Source organism: Sus scrofa, chromosome 12, assembly GCF_000003025.6.
Source record: "Sus scrofa isolate TJ Tabasco breed Duroc chromosome 12, Sscrofa11.1, whole genome shotgun sequence".
NCBI lineage: Eukaryota > Metazoa > Chordata > Mammalia > Artiodactyla > Suidae > Sus > Sus scrofa.
This window is the reverse complement of record NC_010454.4, coordinates 58,676,307-58,698,176: the sequence shown is the minus strand read 5'-3', so window position 1 is coordinate 58,698,176 and position 21,870 is coordinate 58,676,307. Positions and strand designations below refer to the sequence as shown.

The window sequence follows — 21,870 nt, the reverse complement described above, 5'->3', positions numbered from 1 at the left end:
GAAGAGAGGGGCACACTTGTTCATGCTGAGGTGTGAGGCACATAAAAGGCACACATTCCCGAAGCACTTTCACTTTGTAAAGAGGAGACCTTTCAACATGAAAGCCTGGAGGAAGGAATCAGGCTTTCCTCCTGTCTGCCCCAAAGCATCCTGGGTGACAGGGCAGCCAGACATGAGCCCTCCCATTGCTCAGGGGCACCGGCCAGCCCTCTTCTGCAGTGTGCACGCTGGAGCCGATCAGGTGACACCCAGGGCTTACTCACAGCCGCCGGGAGCTCAGGGCAGCACCTGACCAGTGCTCTGGGTTGAAAATTAGAAAAAAAGTAAGTTTCGTGTCTCCGGAGCCCCTGGCTTAAGCCCCCCATGTCTGTCGTGCCTGTGATGTCTGTTACTCCAGACTTGTCTCAGTTATCTGTTTGGTGGCACTGTCCCTTCGGCAAGGACACAGACCACATCCTGGTCGGTGGCTCAGCTTTTGGTCAGAGTTTAGAAAACATGGGAGGCCCTCTGGTGGGTTCATGTGCTGCAGTTGAAAATCTTTGAGGGTTTCCGGGCTGGCCGGCAGGCTCTGTCCCAGTCTGGCCTTGACTCGGCAGGCCCTGGGGGGTGCGAGGTCGCCGCGGGGGTGGAGGTGGGGGGGACGAGGTATCCCAATGCTGAGGTTTCAGCTCTTGGTCTCTCATCAGATGCCAGCATCTGATGCTGTCGGAACCCCCACGGCCCTTAAGGCTCAATCTCTGCCTTTTCAGAAATTTAAACTGCATCCCCAGGGTTTTACCAGAGTTGAGAAAGCAGCTCTTATAGTTGAGGAGCAGGTTTGGCCTTGGATGTTGGGTTTCGGTGCCTGGGAAAAGGGTGTCTGGCACGAAGCCTTCTGAGCGTGTGGTCAGCACACTCACGGACCCTGACGCTGGCAGGGACCCCAGAGGCCGTCAGGTCCATCTCCCTCCCCCGCCCACCAGCTTCAGACCACCCCGACCCCTGCAGGGTGCTCATGCTTCCAGTGTTGGGGAGCTCACTACCTTTCAAGACAGCCTCTGTCGTTTTCAAAGAGCAGACAGCATGGGCCCTTCATCCGTTCTTCAAACGTGTGGAGCCCATCCTAGCACTGGGCAGAGTTCCAGAAGCTGAGCAGGGAAGACCCCGCCTCTGCCCTGGTGGGACAGTAACTTGGGGGTGTGTGTGTGACATGAACGAGTCCCCGTGGGCAGTGGACGGTCAGTGCTCTGCAGAGAGCAAGTCGCCAGTGGTCACGGAAGGCCTCTTGGTGCCAGAGTCGTGTGGACGGAGGCTTAGAAGGCGGGAGGGACCTGTTGTATGAAGAACCACAGGAAGAAAGTTCCAGGAGGTGATGGGAGGGGCCCGGGTCCTGAGGCGGGAGGATGTGGGTGTGTCCCCAGCACCGGGTCGCAGGGCTGAGCGAAGGTGACCGACCGGCCGATGGCCGGGCCATGATGCAGAGGACAGTTTGGCAGCACTGGAGCAGGAGAGCAGCCTGATTGGATGTGTTTTGAAAGCCCCTTCTGGCTGTTCCCTGAGAAAGTGGATCAGCAGCAAAGCACTTGGACTTAGGGAATCTGGCCCAGGGCCAAGATCTGGGCCAGAAACTCACATCTGGGATCATTACCGTCCCGGGGGAAATTTGAAGTCACGGTGCAGGGGCATAGCTGAGAGGAGAGGCACAGGGAGCAGAGGGCCCAGAGTGGGGCGGGGGCCCCCTGTGGCTGGCGGGGCAGGAGGGGGCAGTTGGAGAGCTTGGGGAGGAGGGGCCGGTGATGTGGGGATGCCAGGAGAGGCCGTCATTAGGAACTCAAACTTAGCTTGGAGTTCCCCGGTGGCTCAGTGGGTTAAGGACCTAGCGTTGTCACTGCTGCAGTGGGGGTTCTGTCCCTGGCCTGAAAAAAAAAACAAAACATTTCTTAGCTAAGGCCACGTCTGTGCCCTGAATCTCCTGTCGTTTCTGGTTGTCCTTGTTCATGCCTGGAGGGCCGGACCTGGGTTTCGCAGGGCGCCAGCTTGTCCTCAAGGGGTTTAGGCCCCACTGTGTCCCTGCATGGACTCTTCAGACCCTGGAGGCTGCAGTTTTATCTTCCAGGGACTTCCCTCTGGTGATGCCTCCTTCCTGCGGGCTCCTGCCCCCTGTCCCCGGCGCTGGCCTGCAGTTTGCCTGGCAGGTGGACGGGCAGAGACGGGGGGACTCCATCGCTTTGCTCTACCTTTCTCGCTCCCCCTCCCTGGCTGCGGGTTCCAAACCTAAGGCGGCAACGTCGACTCATCCCTTAGATCTCAGACATCCGGTGGGATGTGGCAGCGCCCCAGTGTGTTGTGGGGAAGCCCAGTGGACAGGCCTTTCCGTGCTGGGTCTGCCGCTAATGAAGTGGGGATGGCTGTGGGGAGCAGCTGCCCTGGTGGGCTGATGGGGGGGCGCGGAGGCTGGGCCCGGAGTTGGCCCCCACCCAAGCCCCTGCGTCCTGGCGCCACTTCCTCTTCTGGATGTAACTGTGATGCGGGGTGGGGGGGGCCCCCACATGGACGCAGCCTTTGAGCCGAGCCTGGCAAGTGGGCGGGAGATCAGTAGGCGTGGAAGGCCAGGCGAGTGGGTGGTTTCCTGTGGCTGCTGGGGCTGTGCGTTCCCACGAGGCTTGGCCCTTCGTTTTATATTTTAGGAATTACAGAGGAGAGAGGCCTCCGATGGTTTTTATCATCTGGAGCAGCCTTTTAAACCCCCGGGTTGCCCCTCCTCCTGGTCCCTGCCCATGAGCACAGCTTGTGATCAGCAGTTCAAATGCCTTTCTCATTCCCAGCGCCTTCGCCTGCGGCCAAACCCAGCAGGTCCAAGTTTGGTACCAACTTGTTTGGTACCAGCACCAACAACAGAGGTTCTCTGATCGATCAACTTGAAAAACACTACAGGAATTCCCATTGTGGCGCAGCGGAAATGAATCTGACTAGCATCTGTAAGGTTGAGGGTTTGATCCCTGGCCTCACTCGGTGGGTTAAGCATCTGGCGTTGCCGTGAGCTGTGGTGTAGGTCACAGACGCAGCTCAGATCCTGCATGGCTGTGGCTGTGGTCTAGGCTGGTGGCTACAGCTGCGATTCGACCCCTAGCCTGGGAACCTCCATGTGCCGCAGGTGCGGCCCTGAAAAGACAAAAAGACAAAAAGCAAAAGCAAAAGAAAAGCATACAATGTGGAAGTTAGGCAGGCTGTGTTGAAATTTTTTTAATTAATTAATTTTTTAGTGGCGAGAGGTCTACTGGCCTGGAGCACTTCTTTGGCCATCGCGTGTCCAAGGCGGGCAGGTCCGTACCCTTGACCATGGAGCCACTCTGCTTCTCTGTTTAATCCCCTGCTGGGCTCTGTCCTCCAACAGTCCCTTGCGAAACACAGCCTCCCCTGATGCTCCTGTGACTAGAGTTTTCCACCACGGGAAAGAGGGAGGAAGCCCGACACAGCTGAGTATCTCCGGTAAACTTAGCCTCTGTAACGGCACTAGAGTCCCAGTTTGAGTCTGAAGACCAGTTAGGATGAGCTGCCTGGTGTCAAACCCAGCTCTAAATTAGCCTCTGGGAAACGGTTCCTGCGCCCACCAGGAAGCCTCTTGGTGAGAGGCCAGGTCACTGTGTGACAGTGGCAGGTGCAGCCTGAGGGCCTTGATGCTCGTGTTCGCTCTTTGGCCCAGTGCATGCACCCCCACCCCCACAACCCCATGACTGTGAGTTGAGAGCGCCTCCTGTGTGGCCCCTCCCCTCCTGGCCAGGGTCTGTGGGCCGAAAGCCCCCCGTGGCTTTCCCCACTCATATGCCTCTTGTGTGGGTCACAAGCTGAGTTAGCCTGAGCTGCATGCAGGCCGATTTCAGAGCTTCCCGCTGGGCTGGATGGGGAGGTTGGAGCCTGGGCGAGGACCCCCGCTGGCTCTGTACAAGCTCCCACCAGGGGGGTGAAGCCTGGGGGCAAAGGCCATTCGTTAGGATGGAGGCTGCTGGGCAAGGCAGCCACCTTGCATGACAGCATCTAGAGAGGGAGGGAGCCTGGTGGTTTGGGGGATGGCGGTGGGGGGAGGCTTGAGAGGCGGGTCCAGGCCTCGGGGATCCTGTGCTTTTGGAAAGAGCCCAGCTTCTGGTGAATGGGCAGCACCAACTCCCTCTGGAGGGGGGGGGGTCCACCCCTGAATGGCCACTCTCCTCTAGCTTGGCCTCCCCAGCGGATGCTCTGATGCAGCTGCCACTGGCTTTCCTTTCATTTCCAGAAAACCCATTCTATTGAATGAGTCCAAGAGCTGCTATGAAGCATGAGAGTGCAGTCCGAGGTGGGGAAGGGGTGCCCAGGGCGGTGGCCCCAGGCTGGACAGGAAGGATGCAGAGGGCGCAGAGGGGCTGGTGCATGGAGGGTGTTTCGCTCCATCCCAGCCGTTAACTCCGCAGAGCCTGGGCCCTGGGCTAAGAATACAGCTGAGGGGGCAGAGGCACTTCCTTCATTGCTTGGCTGCCAGGGCAGGAATCTGACCTTTGGGCAGCCGGAGCTTTTCCCTCTGCTGGGGGGTTGCGGGGGAGGGGTGGTCTGCTGGCAGCCTGGGCCCGGCCCACGGGAGAAAGCTGTCAGCTGCCCCATGGCCTGACACCCTCATCAGAAGAGCAGGTCTGCAGAGGGTTGCAGGGCTTTGGGTTCCTGCGCTCAGCATGAAGGCTGGAGATGAAAATGCTGCCGCTGGGGATTCCGCAAATAGTTCCCTGGCATCCGCTTGGGGCCAGGCCCTGAGCCGGCCTGGGGCCTGACAGTGGGGGCCGATCCTGGGCTCTGCTAATGACCCTGAACTTGCGATTCTGGGAAAAATGAGTATCACTGCCCTGGGGCTTGGGCAGAAGTTCCGATTTGCCTCTCAGCGTATTGGCCTCACATTGAGGTTGGCTGGTACGAATCAGGACTGCAATGGACAGTGTTTTCCCTGCACCAGGTTGCCCCTCAAATAATTGTCTTCTGTCCACCGGGTTTACTTGGCTGCGGCAGAGGCTGGCAGAGCATAGTCTGCCGGGTCCAGTCTGGCCCAGCGCCTGATTCTGTCAAGATTTGCCCAGGTGAACGGGCCACGCCCCTTCGCTGACATCCTGACCAAGGTGGAGTTTGTGCGAAGATGGCAAACTTGACCTTGCGAAGCTGCAACTATTTCCGGTCTGACTCTTCCCAGGTACGGTGCCAGCCTCTGGGCTAAAGATTAGCTGTGAACTGATATCAAAGTTGTCTCGGACTGTTTTTCAGAGTTCTGGTTGGCGCCCTAGAATGTGGCTTCTGTGGACGCTGGGGTCCCGCTGGGGTCTTTACTTGGTGCAGCCCAGATGGAGGTGGCTCAGGAACTGTCCCCTGGGACCGTGGGTAAACTGCGACTTTCCCTGCCCCTCAGCGCAGCCTTTTAATGGGGTTATTTGTGTTGTCCTGCAACATACCTTTTATAGCCATTCTTTTTTTTTTTTTTTCCATTTTAAAAAACTTTATTGAAGTCGAGTTGATTTATAAGGTTGGGATCTTTTCTGCTCTACAGCAAAGGGATTCAATTATTCACCTACCCACATCCATTCTTTCTGAGATTCTTTTCCCATAGACGTTGTATATAAACTCCTTTTTTTTTTTTTTTTTTTAATCCTTACAACAATCCTATAAGAGGGTTAGTCCCTCTTGTTAGAAGGGAAGGATTTGAGGCCAAAAATATGCCAGTAGCCAGTGGAGCAGGTGGTGCCCAGGCCTGTTCTCAGGGAGTGTGGGGCCTGAGCACGGTCTGGGCCACCGCCTGTACTGTTAAAACCATCCTTTGCTGAAGAAATGTTTACTTCTCAACCCTGACGCCCATCAAGAGATTATCGGGAATACTGTTTAAGATTTTCCAAATTTATCTTGGCTGGTGCGTTTTCAATTTCCAATGTCTGTTTGCCTTTAGTTGCGTTTACATTATGGCGGCTTCTTTTGAGATTTATTGAGATTTTTCTTGTTGCCTGCTGCATGGTTGTAAGACTGTCCCGTGCGTTTTTGAAAATGATTACAGTCTTTGTTAGAGGGACTAAATTGTCCATACGTCTGTTGAACCGAACTGGTTCATCTGTAGCTTTACCGTATTGGGCACTTCTCGGCCCATGGAGCTCCTGGGCCAGGGCTCAGATCCGGGCTGCAGTTGTATGGTACGCCACAGGTGTGGCAGTGCCAGATCCTTTAACCCACTGTGCAGGGCTGAGGATCGAACCTGCGTCCTGGCACTGCAGAGACGCTGCTGATCCAGTTGTGCCACATCAGGAGTTTCTGTATTTTGATTTATCTATCCTGAGAGAGGTAGGCTGAAGTCTCCCACGAGGATGGTAGCTTTCTCAGTTTCTTCTCGTACTTCAGTTATTTTTGTTTGTTTGTTTTATACAATTTTTCCAGGCCAGGCTATCATATGCCCAAGGGTTTATGACTTGTATTTCTTCATGGTACGCTGGATCTTTCCTCACAATGAAATAGCCTTCCTTGGCCATTTTCATCTTCTTCAATTTGGACTCTTATTTTGTCTGATGCTGCTGTTACAATACCTGCTTTCTTTCTGGCAACATCTGCCAGATGCCTCTTTTTAAGGTCTTTGGATTTTCAGCTGTGGTTGGTTTTCGGGTCTCTGGGTCGGCCTGTGGGTGAGGATTGCGTAATTCAGGATGGATTTCCACGTCTTGCAATGAGGGACTCAAACCCATTCACACAGACCGTGCTCGAGGATATAATTGGACTTCCTCTCATCATGGGTGTGTGTTATTTCTTGTGCTTAGGATTGAAAACGTTCCTTTTCAACTTTGTATCCCCAGAGCCCACCACAGCTCTTGGCTCAAAACAGAAGGGGTTCAACCAAAGCTTCCTCAGTCCCCTCCCTCAGATCTGATCCAAAGACCCGCTTAGGGCCAGATCACTCAGGGGTGATGACGTTGGCCTTAAACCTCAAACTCTTGGTGAAGGAAGTTTTGGAAGGATTTAGTTACCTTATTGCATCTAAGGGGCTTCTCCTATTCATGTAGATTTAACACGTACAACTTTGAGGTCCGCTAGAAGTTCCTGTCGCTAGTGACGCTGGAGTTAAGACTAAGAAAACATTCTCAGGACCAGAGAAGGGCAGCCAGGAGGTCACCTGCATCCAGCCGCGCTCCTTCTCAGAACATTCCCCGGCAAAGTAGAATCACTGTTCCAGTTCGAGATTTGGGGTTCAGATTGTCCTGTGGTTCTAGCTTCGTTTCCCAGAGTGCTAGATAATTGGTTTATTAAAAATAATATTGTGGCAGCCTTAGCTTTGTTGCAGACCATTCGTCTAGAACAGCCACGTCCTGGAGCAGTGGTGTGATGAGAGCCATAGAGAAATGGGGCCAGGATGGCTCACAGGCCATTAGATGTCATTTCTTACCTTATTGGACAAACTGCAATAAGGTCAGCACAGTGCGAAGAACAGCAGAATGGAGTGGGGGGCCTCCCAGCGTTGGCTGTGCCAAGGGGGATCATCCAGACGTCTCTGGAAATCGCCTCCAGAACAGAGGGGCTGGACTAGTTCATCTCCCACGCGTCTTTCAACTCTAAGATGCTTCCAATCTGTGTCTGGAAACATCTCCTGTGAAAGTCTAGTCACGGTTCCTCTAACCAGCACCCTTAAAATTCTGCCGCGAACTCCCTGGAACGCAAACCATTTCACCCCCGTGAGTTACCGTCGATCAGCCGTCAAGCGTGGTAAGCTCTGGTGTGCGTTGGTCGAAGCCATCAGCCAGTCACGGAGCAGAGGGGACCAAACCCTTGATCTTCTCTCATTGATTTTCTTTATACAGAGCAGCACCCGCCCCTGCCATTCTTGGGGGCTGGGAAGGGAAGGACGCAGGTGACAGGTTGGCGAGGCCCCTGGAGGCGTCCCCTCTCTGCTGCCTCTTGGCCTTTTCCTCCTGAAATGACAGGAATTGGCAGGAGAGGGTGAACGACTGGGCTCCCTTGCTTGCTCTACTTTCAGTCGGAAGCTTGGAGATTTGATCGCAGGCCAGGGGCTTAGCGAAGATGAGGACGTGTCCTCTCTGGTCCTATCTGTCCATCAGACTGAGCACGGACTGCTCTGACCTCGGGCGAGATCGGCCGGGCCAGCGGTTCAGGGCTAAATAAAGCATGCTCTCCCCATCTGCACTTTCTTCCCGTTGTCTGCGAAATTCGTTTTGGCTCCGACATCCTGTTCTTCTTCCCACCACCCTCACGATCCCCGCCCCCCCTTGGGGATGTGATATTTTCAACAGTGGGAAACGCTTCTCAGAATACAGGGCCCAAGAAGCCCTTCAAACCCCCTGAGGGCAGGAAGAGAGGGGGCAGAGGGCAGGGCTCAGACCCCCCTCCCCGCAGCGCAGGCACATCTGTGTAAGTAACACATTTGGCTGGAAGAATGCTAGAGGATTCAGTATACTTAAACCTTAATTCCTAGTGGTGGGACTAGGTCTTTTCATACAGCCTTGTCTTAACATGTCTACAGTTAAACACGTATTCTTATCTTTTTTGCTTCTGAAAGAAACCACAAGGAGTTCCCTGGTGGCTCGGCAGGTTAAGGAGCAGCATTGTCACTGCTGTGGCTTGGGTTGCTGCTTGGTTCTATCTCTGGCCTGCTGTGGGGACGGGCAGAATACACACCACACACACACACGAAACCATGAAATAAAGACTGACTTTTAAGAGTGCAGAAGTGGGGCGCTCCTGTTGTGCCTCAGCAGGTTAAATACCCGACATAGCATCTGTGAAGATGTGGATTCGATCTCTGGCCTCGCTCGGTGGGGTAAGGACCTGGCATTGCCGGTGAGCTGTGGTGTAGGTTGCAGATGCGGCTCAGATCCGATGTTGCTATGGCTGTGGTGTAGACCTCGGCTGCAGCTGTGATTCAACCCCTGGCCCAGGAACTTCCATATGCTGCAAGTGCAGCCCCTAAAAAAAAAAAAAAGCGCTGAAGGGAATAGTCTGAGTTCTGTTTGCAGAAGGGCTGCTGCCGGTGGGGGGGGCAGGGCTTCCGGCAGTCGCACCCAGGCCCCGCCCCCATGGCGGAGCCCCGCCCCCAGCCCCCTGCGCCCGCGGGGCTGGCTTTTCCTGACCCTCTCGTCTCCCCCTCAGAATGGCTGCAGTCCGTCCAGGCCACCATGATTCTGTCGGTCATCTTCAGCGTTCTGTCTCTGTTCCTGTTCTTCTGCCAGCTCTTCACCCTCACCAAGGGGGGCCGGTTTTACATCACCGGGGTCTTCCAGATCCTGGCTGGTAAGTTGGGGACGGCCAAGTCCACGGGGGGGTGGGGGTGTGGGGTGTGGGGCTGGGCTCCCCAGCCCCAACGATGCTCCGTTGGAAGGATGTGGCTCCAGAATGCGGGTGAGGCCACCCCCTGGGTGGATTGTGTACAGCGCAGGTGTGCAGCTGTCTGTGTGTGAGTGAGTGTGTGTGCATGTGAGAGGTGTGTGTGCATGTGTGTGTGTGAATCTGGCAACCCTCTGCTTCTCCACGGAAGGGGGTGTGTAGGAAGTAGGACTTGGAGGCTCTGGAAGGAGGATCCCTGCCCAGGGTCGGAGCCACAGCACGGGCACTCAGTCACAGGAAATGCTGAGGACCCGGTGGAGCCCAGGCCAGTCTTGAGGGCAGGTTCCATTGCTCGCCTCATGCTGCAGGAACGTCCCGGCTTGCACGTGGAAAGGGCCGTGCTGTAGGGCCGCAGTCGCCCCCAGGTCCTCGTCGCCTCTGAGCGGTGATGGAGCCCCTGACAAATTCTCCCTGTCCTTTCCTCCGGCTCCTGGGGGCCGCTGGGCCCCAGGGTACTGGCGCCCCCACTTTCCGTCCTCCCGGTGTAACCCACCATCACTTCCAGACATGGGGCCACGACGCCAGGGTCTCCTTCACCTCCTCCGGAGCCGCCTTTGAGCTGCCGCTTGGTGCGGATTACCCATGCACACCACGTGCGGAGTCCTGGGTGTGACATCTGCCAGCTCTGGTCCCTGGGTTCTGTCTCACTTGGTCGCCTCTTATCCTGTGTCCACTGACGGCCAGGTGCCTGAGTCGGTGGGCGCTGGAGAGACACAGGCAGAGGGGCTGGATCCCGGGGTCCAAGCCAGTCCCTCAAACCCCACATGAGCCACAGGACGTCTGGGGGCCGTGACATGTTCTCCATCCGGCCCCTGGGTGGCTGATGGGGCCGAGGTGGCGTCTCTTGTTTAGTTGTCAGAACGTCCGTGCTGCCGAATCACCAGCCTGTGCTTAGGAGCACTTGGTGGATGGTTGAAAAACTACCCACATGTCCTGGATGGATGGACGGATGGACGGACAGGCAGGCAGATGTAATGGCTCATACAGGCTCTATGGCAGGACACAGCCTGAAGCTGAATGTTGATGACCCTTCTCTGGAAGCCAGAGACTTCCTCTTTCCTGGAAAAAGGGAGTAAGCCAGAGAGCCCTTTCTCATCAGATACCCGCTGCAACATTTCAGTTTGGAATTTCAGCATCAAATGGCGCTTGGCTACTTGTGCAGGTCTCCTTATCCCAGCTGCGCGTCTTGAGTGCTGCCAGCGTTCTTAAGGTGCTCGTTCTGCAGTGAGGTGTCATTTCTGGGCACCCCGGAGCAGTGATCATTACTCACCCCACTTCCAGAAGTAACCCAGGCAACTAGAAGGCGTGCTGGGCTTTCTCTTCCGTCCCCCTGTTCATTTCCATCAATGTTGATCATCTCCATTGCAGCAACGACTCCATCCTCAGAAAAAGGGAGAGAGACTTTAGGAACGGGATCTGTACACACTTGCTATTTTACTGCTAAAGAGCTGAGACTTGGAGCGGAAAAGGGAACACCCAGCTCGTGGTGGCCCTGGTCCCGCCCGTCCCGCAGGGACCGAGTGTGTCTGGAGTCAGGATCCACCAGAGCTTTTAAGAAACACAGCATCCCAAGCAGAAATGCTGCTTATTACCCGATCTTTCATTGCACCTGATTTACGATGGAAGATCCGTTTAAACCTGCACCATTGATGACTCTCGGGGTCCCCGACATCTGTGATGAGTGAGAGTGGACCTCATCAGAACAAGTCAGACTGGAAGCGTCGGGCTGGAGAGCTCAGCGTGGGAGGGACTTCTCAGAACAGGGGGCACCTCATCTTCCTCCTCCCACTGAGATAGTTTAGCTGAAAATCCTCTAAAAGTGTCATTGTTGGTTGAAAACCAAAGTCCAGGGTTAAGTACTTCTGTTCAGCCCAAACACTCTTAGGTATCAAGGTTCTTCTCTTCTTCCAAAGTTCATTGGCCAGTTCCCATTTGTTGGACGGTTTGGGTTTTCCTGCCAAGTCGGCACCAGCCTTTCAGAACTCTGCCCTGCAAACCTCCGAATTTAGAAGCACTCGCTCTGTTCCTGTGCCATCCTCGTCAAATCTGGCTTCTTATCTCTCATGGGGCCTCATTTTTGGTTGCCAGCTTGTCAGTTTAGCGGTCCCTGGGTGAACAGGAAGTTCTCTGCCGTTGGCAGTGCTGGTCCAGAATAGTGGTGGCTCTTGGTACATCCCTTGAATGTTCTGTGCTTCTTCTCTCCGGTCAGAATGATCTGAGAGCTGGTCTTCCAGCAACCTCAGCTCTCTAGGATGTGGGGTTTGAATGTGCAGCGAAGTTGAGAACCGAGAGAGTCAGGGAGCTCCCTCAGAGATTTCCTAACTCTTAGCGTCCGACCATCCCAAGCCTCCTTGGTCACGTGTGTTTCCCACACTCATGGCCTCTTAAGGATCCAGTAACTAGAGGCACGGTTAGGGGAGGGTTTTTGGGGAGGAGACCTGGGGCAGCCGGAGAAGGTGCCGCTGCACAGCCAGGAGAAAATCGGGAAAGCAGAACCATCACATGGAACACGCAAGTGTAGAGAGGAAGACGGAGAGGAGGGAAGGAGGACGAGAGGGAAGGAAGGAGAGAAGGAAGGAGGGGCCCACGGTCTCGGGACGTGCGGTCTGCACACTCGTTGGCCCCTTGGCTGGGATCCACGCAGGACAGAGGCCTCTCCAAACACTGAAGCCTTTTGTGCGGCAGCAGCCAGGGTCTGTGGGTGTCCTCAGGGCTGTGGGGGCTGGATTGTTTCTGCGAGGCTTCCCTTTGGAGGGCCCAGCTGTGGACATTTGAGGCATATGTGAGCGGGCAGGGCAGCAGGTGTGTGGGCCCCCCGGGCGGACTGCATCCCCGGGAGCCGTCTCCGCCCGGCCCCAGATTGCAGCCCTGCGGGTGCCTGGCTGGCGCATCACCCGCCGCTGCTTCATCATATGCCCAGTCTCGACTTTAAGAACCACCTTCCCTTGATTACATACTTCTTAGGTTGGTTGCTTCCTGAAAGTTTGTTGTTTTTTTTTTTTTAAAGGATGCGTTTTTTAAAATGCCAGCTTCATCCCTGGAGGCTCTCATTTCCGTGTTCTGGGCTGGGGCTGCCCCCAGAGGACTCAGATGTTCAACCAGGATTGGGAACCCCTGGTGGAGCCATTGAGCTGCCCCTGATCCCACTGTGGGGTCTTCCAGGGTGTTTTCCCACGGACAGCACAACGCATCATCTTCCAAGCCCTCTTCCCAGACAAGGGCCGTCCCGAGCCTCTGTCTGGACTTGGGAGCCATTCTTCGTGTCGAGACCTGTCGCCACCTGTTCCCAGACGGTGCCGACCCTGGCCTTGGCTCTGTGGGGGCGAGTTGTACTGGGTGGGAAGGCATGGGGAAATTCAGGGAGACCCTGGCCGCACCCAGCAGTGAGCTCCCCGCCGCCACCAGGGATGCCCTGACTGTCCCCTGCCCCCCGGGTCCGGCGACTGGCCAGCGTGTTCCCTCAGCAGAATCACACCCAGGCCGCCTGTGTCTCGACCCTTTATTGTGATAAAGAGGAACGGCAGAGCTGGTAGGAGGAGGTCCCTGAGGCTCTTGGACTGTTCTCGTGGCTTCTCTTCCCTTGGTTTCACATAGATGGTTGTGGACATAGGGTGTTTACAGTCAAGTAATGTGGGGGGCGGAATAGAAGCCCAGGGCGTCCTGAGTGGATCCAAGAGAGGCTGAGTCGGGGACCACATCCAGGACTGCTGGTTCTGGACAAATCATTCCAGATGTCGTCCCGGGGGGCGCCCGGAGCAGCCTCTGGAAATGCAGTGGGGCTCTGAGCTGCCGAACGTGCGGACGCTTCCTGGCCCACTTGGCACCTGGCTGCCTCCTGCCCTGGCACCAAAGGAGCTGCTTGTAGGGAGGGCCCCGCTGGGTGTGTATTTCTGAGCTGTGGGCTGACTCCCTCCCCACCTCTCAGGACCCTTGCTCAGCTCCCTCTTTGAACCAGTTTCCTCAGCTTCAAGACCTGGTTACCTAAGTGAGCCCACCAATGGCCCTGCCAGAGCCCCCCAGCTGCACCCCCTGTCCAGCTCCCATGGGCCCTCCACTGTGGGGCGTCCACCGAGACATGGTGCCCATCTCTCTTTCTCTGCCCATGACTCCATCCCTGGGCAAAAGCCAACTTCTTGTCTGGTCCTGAATCCGGTGTGGTCTTTGTGACCATAGCTCTGGTCCTGTTTCTCCTCTGCAGAAGGTGTGTTTCCCGTCACAGCTCTGTCCAGGGCCACCAAGGCCCTCTCTCCCGGCCTCGGGGAGCGCCCCAGCCCCTCCATCACGGGGGCTCTGGTCAGGACCTGCCTGGGCGTCCAGCACACTCTCTGTCTTTCTTGCTGCTCTACCTGGCCTTCCCTTCACCTGCGCCCCCCATCCTTGGACGCAGGTTGCACCCATGTCCCCGTCGGCCTCCCCAGGCCTCTGGTGTGTGGCTCTCTCTCCCCCCTTGGAGTCACATCCTGCCATGTTGGAAGTCTCCACTGACCCGAGGTGACCTGAGTGTCACCTCCGTTTCTGGTTGACCTCACCCTACAGGTGGGGGCCGTGTCTGGTGGACCTCGGTTCCTGCCCACGCCGGGCTCTCATTCTGGGTGGACTGAGCCAAACAATAGGGGGCGGGGGGACGCCTAGAGAACGCCCCATTCCTTCCTCGGCCTTGGCCTCCTGGCTGTTCCTCCCAAACGTCCTGGGCCTGATCGCGCCCCTGCGGTTGTCGCCACCGTTCAAGAGGCTTGAGGTCCCGTCTTCGGGGACCATTTCCAGGGATCCTGGCAGACCCCGCCATCCCCAGGCAGCGGAGGAACTCGTGGGACACGGGTGGCCCACCTGTCCTGATAGGGTCCGTGCCCTTCCACATACCTGACCTTCACCTTGCACTCAGGGTCCCTGCTGCTGTCACTTGTGTGAGGTCAGTGGCCTCGTCTTCTCCGTGGGGACCTTCGGAAATGCACCTCCACCTACTGGGGGCTGAGAATTCGCGTCACAGTCCCCTCATTGGGAGAAATGTTGACTTTTCGGGACTGTTCTCTGAGGCTTCCTGCTCTGTTCGGGGCACATCTGTTGCTTTAGGTACAGAGAGCCTGGCAGTGACCTCATCCCTAAAACACACGTCCGTCTGCAGACAGTAGTAACTACAAAGCAGTGTCCTCTCATAGGCTTTGCAGGTGTATGAGCTTACGGCTTTATCGAAGCAAAGCATGAATTCTGTTGCTTGTAAGATCCCCAGGCACATCATTAAGCCGTCGAGTCTGTCACTGCCCTGTGCATCCTGCCTTTGTCCCACCCTCCAGGTCACAGATGTGACCCGAAGTGTTTTCTCTTGATGTTTTTTCTTTGCCCATGAGCCCTGGTGCGGCTGGCCCTCCCAGCGCTCACGGGGTCTCTCCTGCCAATGCTGGTTACACACACACCCCACTGGGACGCTGTGCCAGCAGGATGGGCGCCATCCTGCCCAAGGTGCTGTCCGCGCCTCCCGCCTCCCTCGGCGAGGCGCCCCCAGGAGCGCTGTGCCCTCCGTAGGCGGGTCAGAGTCAGTCCGCGAGACAGACAAGAATTAGCACTTCGGAGAGAGGAGCCGCGGACCTCGCGGTGTGTTTTCTGCGGCTGGACACCGCCGTCTCCCTCCCGCAATGGTCCACCGGCTGTGACGTCCCCGCGGGCGGACGCAGCCACCTTCCCGTCTCCCGGGCTGTCTGTAGGTAGCAGGTGCTGGAGCCGATCCCACGGGTCCCAGGACCCTTGCGTGGTCCTCTCAGCGGGGCTGAAGGAGTGGGCGTTTTCTCCCTCTGACTTGCACAAGGACAGTCTTATCGGGGCGGTGAACGTGACATCGTCCCACTTCTGCACTTTGTCCCAACAAAACTGCAGTGTCCAGGAAAATAGCCGGAATAGCAGTGAGGTTAGATGTAGGTGGTCCGGCCCCTGGGGGCTTTGGAACCGCAGGGATCCCACATGCTTGCTGGACTCATAACAGAGTCCCTCAGAGCCCGTCAAAGGGCCTGTTTTCTGGAGGGAACAGAGCAGGCTTTGTGCGCCCCAGGCTGGCGTCCTGACGTCAGCAGACCACCCCCCACCGTCCGAGGGGTGCTGACGGTCACTGTGGGCCTGGCCTGTCGCGCGTGAACTGGCCTGTCCGAGGTGGAGGCTTTGCTCATCCCTCCCACACCCGGGGCTGCTTGTAGACAGGGCGGGGGTGAGGGGTGGAGGGCAGGGGTAGGGAGGGGTGGGCTGGACCTTCCTGTAGATGCAGCACCGCTTCCCTCTCACCTTTGTTTGGGTTCAGACCCAACTTTGGGGGACTGGGAGCGGTCGAAAGGGACCAGGTGCCCTGCAGCTGGCTTGTGACAGCCCCGCCCTTGGCAGCCCCACCCCCACGAGTGTCCTGTGCTTCCTCCTTGTTTCCTGCCCCCTCCTGACTCCCCACCTGGGCCTTGGCCCGCCCGGTGGTGCCTGCAGGCGGGGCTCGCTCTGTGCTAGCTGTCTGGCCAAGGGTCCACGCGGCTGCCCTGGGCTCGGTGTCAGTGCCACTCAGGAGACGGTGTGTCCGTTCACTTTCCTGGTTTCCAGTAACTCCACGGTCTGTGGGGTGGTCCGCGGTTGCCAGGGGCCCCCCCATGCAGATCAGCTTCCTCCACCACCTGCATTCTCACCGGCCGCTCGGGTCGATGGGGAGTGGGGGATGGTTGAAGGGAGTGAGGCAGAAAAGGGATGAGGGACCTTGGGGACGACGGCCTGGGTCACGGAGATGGGCTGCGGAGAGCAGATCGTCCGTTTGCGTTCCTGGACCCTCCATCTCAGCTCTGGATCTGGCCTCCTCCTCTGCAGCCTGCATCCTTCTCTCTAAGAAAGAGAAAGAGACAGGTGCCCGGTGTGTGTGTGACTGTATGTCTGCATGTGTGTGTGTCTGTGTGTTTCTGTGTGTCTGTGATGTGTGTGTGTGGTGTGTGTGTGTGTGGTGTGTGTGTGTGGTGTGTGTGTTGTAGTGTCTCTGTGCCCATGTGCCTGTGTGTGGTGTGTCTATGTGTCTGTGTGTGTGTCGTGTGTATGTGTGTGGTGTGTGTGTGTCGTGTGTGTCCATGTGCCTGTGTGGCGGTGTCTGTGTGTGGTGTGTGTGTGGTGTGTGTCTATGTGTCTCTGTGTGTATTTGTGTGTGTGTGTGTGTGTGTGTGTGTGGTGTGTGTGTCTATGTGTCCGTGTGCCTGTGTGTGGTATGTGTGTGTGTGTTGTGTGTGTCCATGTGCTTGTGTGGGGGTGTGTCTGTGTGTCTGTGTGTGGTGTGTTGAGGTGTGTCCGTGTGCCTGTGTGGGGTGTGTCTGTGTGTCCGTGTGCCTGTGTGTGGTGTGTGTGAGTGTGTGTGTGTGTGGTGTGGTGTGTGCGTGCCTGTGTGGGGGTGTGTCTGTGTGTGGTATGTGTGTGGTGTGTTGAGGTGTGTTCGTGTGCCTGTGGGGGGTGTGTCTGTGTCCGTGTGCCTGTGTGTGTGTGAGTGTGAGTGTGGTGTGGTGTGGTGGTGGTGTGTGTGGCCCTGTGTGTGTCTGTGTCCGTGTGTGTGTGATGTGAGTGTGGTGTGTGTGTGGTGGTGTGGTGTTGTGTGTGTGTGTGTGCGTGTGCCTGTGTGTGCGCCCGCGGGGCGGCTGGGAGGAGAGCGGGCAGGTGTGGGTCCCGTCGCGTCTGGGGGGCGGCGGTGCAGGCGCCCCGCCCGTGGCCCCCGCTGACGGCAGCCGCCCGGGGCTCCGCAGGTCTGTGCGTGATGAGCGCAGCGTCCATCTACACGGTCAGGCACCTGGACTGGCATTACGGCTCGGAGAACTCCTACGGCTTCGCCTACATCCTGGCCTGGGTGGCCTTCCCGCTGGCGCTCCTCAGCGGCGTCGTCTACGTGATCTTGCGGAAGCGGGAGTGAGGCGCCGGGAGGGGACGTCCGGGGCTCTGAGCGCGCGCGGGGAGGGAGGAAGCAAACCGGGAGCCGGGAGCAACCAAAGAGCCGCCCAAACACCCAACGCCAACCAAACCAAACAGAAAGCAGCGGGGGGGTCGTGAGTGTTGACTGAAGATGTATATAATATTGACGGTTTATAAAACCTATTTATAACACTTTTTACATATATGTACATAGTATTGTTCGCTTTACGTGTTGACCATCAGCCTTAGGTTGAACCTTAAAGAAATAGCTAAGGAACTTGACATCCTAACTCTATAATCGAGCTCAGATTTTTGTTGTGTCGTGGTTTTCGTTCTTTGGTTGGTTTTGCCCAGAAATACAAGAAGTCCATCTCACCCCTTCCCGTTCATCTAAGAGATACCTCCCTCCCACGCCACCTCATTTAGGACCCCCAAGTGTGGGGAGAAACCCCGCATGGCCCAAAGCCCTTTCCCTGTGGGTGACCCGCGTGTGACACACGGACACGCACTGCCCACGCCTCTGGGCACAGCCTTACCTGCACTCGGACAAAACCCCCGAACTGGAGCCCTCGGAGAATCACGGCTCGTGGCTTTGGAACGCTCGCCCTTGAGGGCGGGGTCCCCCAGTCACGCCTCTAGATGAGAATTCGGTGACAACAACCTACGAAGTGGTGCTATTATTGACCATTCCTTATGATCACTAATCATCTAAACTTCTCACTGGAAAGTCAATTAACAATTTGACGACAGAAAGTCAAACGGAGACCTGAATAATTCTGTGTAATATAAATGGTTTATAACTGCTTTCGTGCCTAGCTAGGCTGCTATGATTACCATAGTAAATAAACAATAAGCCCCAGCCTCTATCATCCCAACATGATCCGCATGGTTGGAGCATCAGGACAAGCCTCTAGACCCCCTGGGACGGTGGGTTCCAGGCGCAGCAGGGTCTAGGCTGTCCTCCGTCTCCAAGGACTGTCTGGCAATGACTCGTACTGGCCACCAACTGTACATGTATATATGGTGCCCTTCTGATGCTAAGACTCCAGACCCTTCTCTTGCTTTTTTCCTTTTTGCTTCGCTTTTTTTCTGATTTTATACCAACTGTGTGGACTAAGGTGCATTAAAATAAACATCAGAGTAACTCATTGGTCTCTCGTGGGTTTTTGTGGGGCTGATTTTGTCAGTGTGGTGGTCGTGGTAACATCTGCGCCTTGGCAAACATCGATGGGGACCCACGTCAGGCACGTTCCAGGTGAGGTCAATCCATTTCGAACACAACTGGGAATGAGAGCACCAGCAGGATACAAAAAATCAGAAGAGGAGTTCCCATCGTGGCTCAGTGGTTAACAAATCCGACTAGGAACTATGAGGTTGTGGGTTCGATCCCTGGCCTTGCTCAGTGGGTTGAGGATCCGGCGTTGCCCTGAGCTGTGGTGTAGGTTGCAGACGCGGCTCAGATCCCGGGTTGCTGTGCCTCTGGTGTAGACCAGTGGCTACAGCTCTGATTCGACCCCTAGCCTGGGAACCTCCATATGCTGCGGGAGAGGACCAACAAAAGCCAAAAAAAAAAAAAAAAGAAAAAAAAAAAAGGTCAGAAGGAACGTATTGAGGCCAGACTTAAAGGTACCAAGGAAGGAATCAAAGGGGAAAATGAAGAAAAAACAATCGTTCCAACCGTACACACCTATCTTCATCCATACATATGTGCAAGGCTCTATCCAATCGGAAGCAGGCTGGCACGCCCTGATGGATTTGGAGAGAAGGGTTTACAGAGCGAGGCATGGGAGGCATGGCGTAGGAGGGTCTCTGCGTTCTGAAAGCTTTTGAGAGAGAGAGAGCGAGAGAGCCCACGCGGAAGTGCCCTTCTTGGTCTTTCATGAAAGCGGGGGAAGGAGGCCCCACCCTCACAGGGGCCCCAGACAATGCAGCCCCAGGGACTGCTGAGCCAGAGAGAGGAGGAAAGCCTGAGAGTGGCTGTTCCAGCCGATGTCCACACGAGGGCGCCAGAGCCCCTTCCGGCTCCAGCTGCAGCTCCGAGGCTCCAACAGGTGAGAGCGGCAACCCTGCAAATGCGCAGGCTCCGCGCTGGGGCTGATGGAGTGTTGAGCGGAACAAGCACCCAGAGGATGTGCGGGTGTTTCCTGGGCACTAGGGACTCTCTCCTCCAAGACACCTCCTGTCAGGCGGAGGGCAGAGGTGTCCCTTCCGGATTTGGAGGTGGATGGGCAGCCTGGTTGGGTGGCAGTGGGTTTCGAAGGCTTGAAGCATGTCCTGGGTTTCGGCGTGCCGTGGATTCCTCTAGAGGCAGGCGCCCGGACACACACAGCCTCAGGATTGGACCGTGAGCTGGCCCTGGTCAAGCCCCTCCCCGTCAGGCGTTCAGGTAGGTGAGCAGGAGGGTGGTGCTGAGGAATCCATGGGGGGCCTCTGTGGCAAGAGCGTGGGCAGCTGGGCTAAGCCCCATGCTTTTTTCCCGCTTGGGAGGCTGAGGGAAATGCCCTTCTCACCTTTGGAGAGGAGCCTCCCTTGTCAGGAGGGCGGCACGATATGGAGGCAGGACCGAACCCAGGTCTGCTGAGTTAAGGACAATTGATTGGTCTCCTCCAGCAAGCTCCCAGGGAGTTCCTACATGGCTGCCAGGCTTAAGAGTCTCTCCTGGTCACTGCTGGAGCTGGGGCAAGAGCTGCACTGGTCGATCCACCTCTGGCCAGACCACATCTGCGTGTGTCAGGGGGCACCCAAATCAGTGGATCCGTAAGAAGAGCGATTGAAACAAATGATCTGAATGGTTAAAGAAAAGAGTCAAGGTCAATCTCTCTTTCTCTCTCTCTCTCTCAGTCTCCTATATATATACGGACACACACACACATATATATAGTACTGAAGAATAGCTAGGGGAATGGAGAGATCTGTCAATCCTAAGTCTCTCCTGACCCAATATCTCGGGTGTCAGTGTGTTTGACGAGCCCGCCTGGGGATGCCCACCTAGGAGTGGAAGCTTTTGCCAAGCAGAGTGGATCTGCATGCCACACAGGTGTGCAGGAAAACACCCGGTAAGTGAATCAATTTAAAAAGAAGCATGTCTTTACACTCATACATACACCCAACCAGGGAATTAGGTCTGGTCCAATGTCGATAGGCTTGGAAACCTTGATCTGAACCACGGAGACCTTACGTCTGTCTCTTTAGAATGGGGCAGCATTCCCAAGACACAGACTCGTAAAACCATGGATGGGAAGATTAGTAATGCCTGTGTAGTAAAGGTAGGGGAAAGAAGTGTGGGGGAAAGAGAGACAGAAAAAAAGAAACACGCAGGAGTTCAAAGTGGGAAAAAAGGAATGAAACAGGAAATGGGAAATATCAAACCACTTCCTGACAAACCTATGTTCACAAATACCGGAGTACAAGGATATATATATATATATATATTTATACTTTTTTTTTTTTTTAAAGGAAGTAGTCGTGGGGAATGGGTCTGGAGCTGAGGGTTTGAACGGTGTGGCTCAGGGTAGGTGGCCTCAGGGCTCTGGGCCCTTGAGAGGGCGAGGGAGGGAAAGAACCCCTGGGAAGGGCCAGCTTGCTAGGTCCCACAGCTTGCTTCTCCCGAAGCAACATATGCCCAGGGCCAATGCAGCCCAGGTGCTGCTGGGCAGCCGAGCGGGAACCCGGCGGTGCTGTCGGCAGATGTCCACAAGACGGCGCCAGAGCCCTTCTGGCCGCAGGTGCAGCTCGGAGGCGGCAGGCACCGCCAGGAGTGGGGTGGATGCTGCGTGGGCCGAAGCCGAGCCAGCCGCCAGAGGTTTGTGGTGGTTTTCGGGGCACCTGGCACTCTCCGCCCCAAGGTGCCTGACGTCGGCAGAGGACAGCGAGGTGTCTCTTCCACACTCGTTGGGGAGAGGCAGCCTGGTTGGGTGGCAGGGTGCTCAGCCTTGTTGAGGGAGTCGCTGGGTTTCTCCACGCCTTGGGTCCTCCAGAGGCTGGAGCCGAGGTCCCCGGAGTCTTCTGGGTGGAATCGTGAGCCGGCCATTGTCAAACCCCTGCCTGTGCAGGTTGGAGGGATGTGGCGAGAGGGAGGCTGGTGCTGATGCATGAATGTGGGACAGGGGTGGCATTCGGGCTGGAAGCGGTGCCATCCCTGGGCTTTTTTCCCTTGTTTTTTGCCCCTTTTGCCTTCGTTTTTCTTTTGGTGATATTTGCTGGTGATATTTGCTCCTTGCCCTGAGCGATGAGCCTGTCTTTTCTGTCCAGCGCCGGGGTGTGGAAGCTTGACCGCACCCGGGTCAGCTGAGTTAGGCAGGGCTGACTGGGATCTTGAGGACCTCTCTGAGGGAGTTCCCTCGCGGCTGCCTGGCTCCAGAGTCTCTCACGTTCCCCGCTGAGGCTGTGGTCAGAACCGCGTGCGGCGATCCCACCCTGGTCCGTCAACCTCCCACTGTCGCAGGTGACGCTGCAACATACTGACACGGCCACAAGGTATTGAAAAGAATGAGCTCCCTTGCGAAAGAGCTCTCTGTGGACAGTCACACCCTCCTATCGAGGAGCTCAGGCAATTGACAGAGGAGGCCACGAGCAAGTCTCTCCTGACACAATACCTCGGGCGGCAGAGGGTCT

General features: G+C 56.3%; 1 protein-coding gene across 4 annotated transcripts in view; it reads left to right on the top strand.

Moving 5' to 3' along the window:
* The window catches only part of PMP22 (peripheral myelin protein 22), a 54,423-nt gene extending 36,019 nt beyond the window's left edge, over positions 1 to 18,404 (top strand). For all 4 annotated transcript variants that reach the window (XM_021067896.1, XM_021067895.1, XM_021067894.1 and 1 more), the window contains exons 4-5: positions 9,124 to 9,264; positions 17,094 to 18,404. In XM_021067896.1, the coding sequence (XP_020923555.1) occupies positions 9,124 to 9,264; positions 17,094 to 17,257 (305 nt within the window). In that variant the 3' untranslated portion in view covers positions 17,258 to 18,404. The remainder of the gene's footprint in view (positions 1 to 9,123; positions 9,265 to 17,093) is intronic.